The 6,000-nt window shown below is 46.3% G+C and overlaps 1 protein-coding gene across 1 annotated transcript in view; it reads left to right on the top strand.

Moving 5' to 3' along the window:
- Positions 1-4,595: 4,595 nt before the first annotated feature.
- Positions 4,596-6,000, top strand: part of LOC8032849 (complement C3) — a gene marked incomplete at its 3' end in the record, with an annotated part of 118,887 nt that continues 117,482 nt past the window's right edge. The window contains exon 1 of the mRNA XM_042288325.1: positions 4,596-4,751. Within this exon, the coding sequence (XP_042144259.1) occupies positions 4,599-4,751 (153 nt within the window). The remainder of the gene's footprint in view (positions 4,752-6,000) is intronic.

Here is a 6,000-nt window from a genome sequence, read left to right as displayed (position 1 = left end):
CATTTCCCATGATGCACCGGGCGGGGAAGTGGAGGAGGGAGGAGGAGGAAGAGGAAGGGAGGGGAAGGACGAGGACGACGGGAAGGGAGGGGGAGGAGGATGAGGCGAGGAAAGGGAGGAGGACGGAGGAGGAGGATGTAGGGGGATGGGGAGAAGGAGGAGGAAGGAGGATGAGTTAGGAGGAGGGAGGAGGAGGAGAGGAGGAGGAACAGGGGAATGAGGCGAGGGACACGAGAGGAGTAGATGAGAAAGGAGGAGAGGGTACGGGCAAGGAGGAGGGGCATACCGTCCCCTCCCATCCCCTTCCCTCCTTTTCCTCAAGAGCTGCGGTCTAATGGACTTCTTCCAAAACCGACGCGCCCCATCGCGGCGAAATACCACGCAGTGCACTCTGGGAACTAGTTGGCCACTCAGTTTTGGTTTCGACTGAGCAGCTTCATCTCGTGCTATCACGCCGTGACCGAACGCGCTGCTTGCATTTTCGATTATCTGACTTTTCACGAACATACAATACGCTCATTCTCGAGCGATTCAAACAAAGACCGGGGCACTTTCATTGGTTCCCGAAACACCGGATATTTTGCGTGCGTATGCAAACGTATCGTGGCTTAGTCACCTCACCCCACGAGTGCGTGTTTGAGCTCAATTTCAATAATCCCGTCTAGAACCAGTGAACTAAAACAGAAATTTGTTCATCTGGAGCCTTACACGTATTTTGTTTGCCAAACGTCCGCTTCTTGTTACTTCATTGGGCGAAAAGCAAGCCGCATCCTCACAGGGTGTCAAAGTTGAACCCAGCGTTTACGCTTGAACTTTTAAGTAAACGTAATAAATTCGTCCTCCCTACGGCACAGAAATTAATATGATGTCTTCCTCGTGTCATCGCATATCTCCCACTGAAATTTTATGCTGATAGAAAATTAACTTTTCGCAAACGCCGAGACCAGCTAGCTACGACGGAGGCCCTAACAAGCGTCCCCTACTCCTCGCTAAGGCTTTTTGGACGAGCTTTTACTGACGCCCAAGATCTGTGCCTGAACGGTGTCTGAAATTATCTCGGCATACTCAGGTAGCAAGAAAGCAAACACATAACAAATATTATGGCCATTAGCAGCCGTCAAACGCGCTTTGAATTCGTTCGTTTGGCGCACCCGTCCGGCGCACTTTCGGCGAAAGGTGCAACATTCTTCACACAAGTGCTCGACTTTTGCTTTCTTAAAACGATCTGTATGTGCGAATTCGCCTATATGATTGCACGATAACTTCATGCGCATACGCGATGTTGAATATTAGTGGAACGCAAGCGGGTGGGGACTTCACTTTGTGCAGTGCTGCGGGTCAGTACAGATAAGAGATAAGAAGTGTGTTAAAATTGAGCTTTTCAGTGGCGCCTCCTAGTTTTACATCGCATACTCAGGCATATTAAGGAAAACAGTAATTGCAAAAAGTAATATTTCGTCTATGAACGCACGAAACAAACAAACTGCCTGATCAACAACACTAATGTAAAGGTGCAAGCTCGATGTATGCATGTTGCTACAGCTTGTTGATTCGTACACAAGCAAGATCCCCGAGCTTCGCAGCGTCGAGATTCCCAGCACTGGCTCGTTCACATACCTCGGTTGGAACGCTAACAGGAAGGCTCAAGTACAAAAATACAGCAAGCATGTGTTAAGACAAGCTATACGTCTCAGGCTTGTGCTAAAGCTTCGAGGTCTGGCCATTTAGGTTAGTTTAGAGACAAAAAAACGACGCTCTTGGGACCAGGAAACGCGAGATAACGGCCGTTAATAGTCCAAGCTCTGTGTATAATCTCTTGTCGACGTGTCGATCGAAACTGAAACCACGCCACCCTCCTCCCTGGCCAACTAGTTCCCAGAGTGCAACGCGCGCCGTGTTGCATGCAGGACTTTATGGAAGTAGTCTATTCGGCATAACAGGGAGTCGTAAACGTCTCATTTTTTTTTTCATCGCTTTTTTCCCTTGTCTCCTTTTCAACATTGTTTTTGGTAGTATTATTAATATTATTATTACCGGTTCACCACTATTTTATAAAACTATGCACGAATTTAGCGTCAGCACCTGACTGTCCTACCGCGTCCCAAACTGTCCTTTTTAACGACCTGATATTACTATTTTCGTGACAGCCCAGTTCTGGTATGATAACGACTCATGATTTCTAATCCCTTGAACGAAACCTTCAGCTCCATTCAGTTTTAGGAAACATGTTGCGCGCTGTAAGTTGTTCATAGACTATATATTTTAAAACGCGATGTGGGGGAGGCGGTGGAGGCGGGGGGGGGGGGGGGGGAGTGCATGGTCAAGATGGCGGGACATTCCGCCTTTTTCTGAAGAATAAAAAGGTTTTTTATGTAAATAATAAAATTGTATTTGAGACGCCTCCTATGAGGTCGACGGCATGGTATTCTCAAAGACAATGACAGTTCTTTATTATGCTTTAAGTACGGTTAGATGCGCGGCAAAGGTTTTTCTTAGAACAGAAAGGAAAAACGCGTGTCGGACAAAGTAACAAACAGTATACATTCCTGAGGTAGCCACAAACACTTTGTGTAATTATACACGCTCTTTTGTTGAAGTTTAAAAGTTGTCGAGGGAATATCTCATTATCTGCTGCTGTTCGGCTGAAATCAATTCTTTACAAAGTTTTACTGGGAGGAGTCATTTCCGTGGCGGCTTTATGGAAGTCATTAGCGTGCACGGCGACAGCAGGGTCCTTTATGCTCACGTTCGAAACCACTAATCGATATTCGACTGCCCTCCGGTAATTAAACTTATTTGGACGCCGGGGTGGGGACACATGTTGCGCCGGCTATCGTTCGATGGTTCCGATGTACACACCGGACATTTTCGGGGTTTTATACGAATCACGCCAACTATGCAGTCTAGAAAGATTAACCTCTCACTAAAGTTTATGCTAGCACATTGGCGCAATCAATCCCGCTCGCACGCCACAACTTGACCTTCACTAAAGGTTATTCTTTCGAAGAGTTTATGATAGCTTCGTTTAAAGCCACGAACAGGAACAGTGTCTTGTGTCACTGCAGAACGCAATGTTCTCCCCGCCTTGGAAGGATACGCTTACAGTCGGCAACGAGGAAATAAGAGAACTTCACTGCCTCCAGCGCGAGCCTGCTACATTCGACGACACTTCTGCATCTCGTGCACCTCGAGTGCGCGTGCGCAGATAGAGCACGGCGGCACGAAAACGTGCGCTGGAGGCTGGGCGTTTGAGAAAGCACGCCCTGCCGTTCACACTCTTTCAGTGACCCATAGAAACGTTGATTTCAGCTATTGATCTAGACAGACCTTTAAGCAGGTCATGCTCAGCCCTAATGCCATACAGGGTGTTTTTTAGGTTTCATAATTTACAACAGTCGTGAAAGCTACACTAATGCGTTTTGTGCAGATGAGTTTACAGCCAAGTGGATCCAATAGGGTTGACAGTGAAAATATAAAATAATATAGCATAATAAGTATGATAAGGTACGAGTGACTTATTGTCCGGATAAGTATGACTATATACTAAAATTTTCGAATTAAATATATAGTTATTGGAAACCAATATATGGTTCTATTTAGAAACTTGCTGGGCGTCCTTTGATAACTACTAATCGGCAAATTTTAGGTCTACTTGAAGCGCGCACGAGGTGAGGCGACACGCTGAAGTTGCCGCTTGTGTTATAGGCGAAAGGGTGACGGTGCAACAACTCGAATGATAAGAGACTAAAAAGCCTCGCTGTTGCTTCGAAGTTCGACGGATTTTTGGGACCCAGAAAAACAAAGCGCGCGCACTAATTGTTTTTACGATTGAATAATTTGGCGTTTTTGGTGACGCTTATTATTCAAATCGAAGTCATACGTTTATTCTAACTGATTAAGTAGTTCAATAAAACTATTTATTTTACATTTTTAGCCATGTTCAACGTTTACCAACTCGCCCAGCTTACTATTCTCCTACTATTTATTTTACTTTTTACGTATAGCGATTATCAGCCCCCTACATGATGGGTGTGCGACTGAACCACACAAACAGCAATAGCGTGACGTTCACGGCTTTCTTTAAAAACAAATTGTTAGAGGAAAAATGTAAAAGTACCCTGCATGATTTCAATAAGTTTGAGGTACACTCGAGTAACAAATTTTTTAAAAACAATTTTGTTTAATTTTTATTTTGGTGTGATGGTAAGGGGATGAACACATTTTAGTCAGGGCAATGATCTTCAGTATCGTACTATCAAAAAGAAGAAAAAAAAACTGTGATAGTGGTTTTCGCGTTGATCCTTGCTGAGTAAATTATGACGATGTATAGAGGAGATGCCCGGCGAGGTCTCAAAGTCGAAGAAATGTTCTCCTCCTAAATGTTTTCTGCCAGATGACGCTGCGCGTGATGTCAGGACGCGAAACGTCATGCTCCGTTCACGTCGCAAAATGCATTTATAGGTCGAACTTTTTTTCTCCTAAAAGACTCGCTGAGGATCCCATGCGGACGGCAGTCATTGGCTTACTGCGTGATCCCCGAAGCAGATAAACGTGAGTGTGCTTTTGGAACATGGATACCCCAATCCTTCCAGTTCAACATGACGCTGGCCAAGTCGTACAGCCAACTGGCCGAACCAGGATCTTCCCAAACCCTGGTAATCACGGGTACTCCGGGCACCCAGGTGGGCGTCTTGAGCGTCGACCAGGCCGTCTATCTGCTCCGGAGAAAGGACCTCTTGACGCGAGAGAAGGTGAGTGCCTTTCAGCCCTTGAAAACTCATCGCGTCTCGAGGGTTTTGACATGTAACCGAGAACCGTCATCGCATTCTGTGGTGCCCTGCCTTTTTAAACAATTTAGTCGAAGATCACGCTGTAGCCTATGAGTAATACTGATCAGAAGAGCAGTTTTGGTTTCACAAGGTGATATTAACATCCGAATGAAAAATCAGGATCCAGAAAGTAAATGGCAGTTTCTTTCGCCCTTTTGCAACTTGGCTTCGCTCTGACGCTGCGCCATGTGGTAGCTCGCACTGTCATACATGGCGCACAAGGACGCTCCGTGGTCAACCGACAACACCGTCCGGAGTTGTCGGTTGACCTTCCTTGTCCGCTTTCTTGTCCCATTTGATTCTATGTTTAATTTCTATGTCTACCTCAACACTGCAACTGTCGTGCTGGCTCGGGAAAAATAAGTGAGGATTAAACAAACTATACCGACTTGACATAACATAAATAACAATCTAATCGGAATTTTTGTTTTTCATATGGGAGACACCTTCAGAGAGGCCAAGAGGCTGTAAATACCGCACCTTGCGATAAATTCCGTGGTCAGAGCACTAGTGAACAAGGTTGCCTGATCGCACTGGATTTTCTGTAAAACCCTACTAGCGCAAATATATCCCAGAGCGCCTTTACAATGTCGGTTGAACTCAATTCTTTCAGGGGAACCGCCTCAGGGAACTTAGTTGCCACGCAAAGCATAGTAAGCACGTACCGGCACCCTGACTTCGTGATAGGGAGAGGCTTGACAACATCTATCACTAGGTGCTCAAAGGGTTCTCAGATCAAAGGGGCTAACTTCAGAGGCACCTTAAACTTCCGTTCGCTGTCCCCACCCTTTGTCACCCATCGCATGCTCGTACCTGATTCTCGGCATCCCGTAAGCACACGGGCCAGTAGATCTCGGACAGGAGCCGTTCTCTTGTCTTCTTGTTGCCCAAGTGGCCTATGTGCCCCGCTTCATGAGAAAGCAGCAGCACGTCCGTCCGATATCTCTCGGGCACCACGAGCTCGTGAAATGTTCAACCGCGCCTGTCTCTATAGTGCCGATGGATTGCTAACGTTTTCCTTGGCCTCGCCCTCCCTGGGAGTCTCTCAGTTCCTGTGAAGACTTAAGTCACCAATTTGCTCACTGATGAGCTTTTTACTTGTTACGGCAACTGGTTTCTGGAGAATTATGGAAGACGAGGGCAGCAGTGCCTCACCTTGCGTGGATACTTC

Source organism: Ixodes scapularis, unplaced genomic scaffold, assembly GCF_016920785.2.
Source record: "Ixodes scapularis isolate PalLabHiFi unplaced genomic scaffold, ASM1692078v2 ptg001856l_1___fragment_2___debris__unscaffolded, whole genome shotgun sequence".
Classification (NCBI taxonomy): Eukaryota; Metazoa; Arthropoda; class Arachnida; order Ixodida; family Ixodidae; genus Ixodes; species Ixodes scapularis.
The sequence above is the reverse complement of the archived record's forward strand: the minus strand, read 5'-3'. Positions and strand labels throughout refer to the sequence as shown.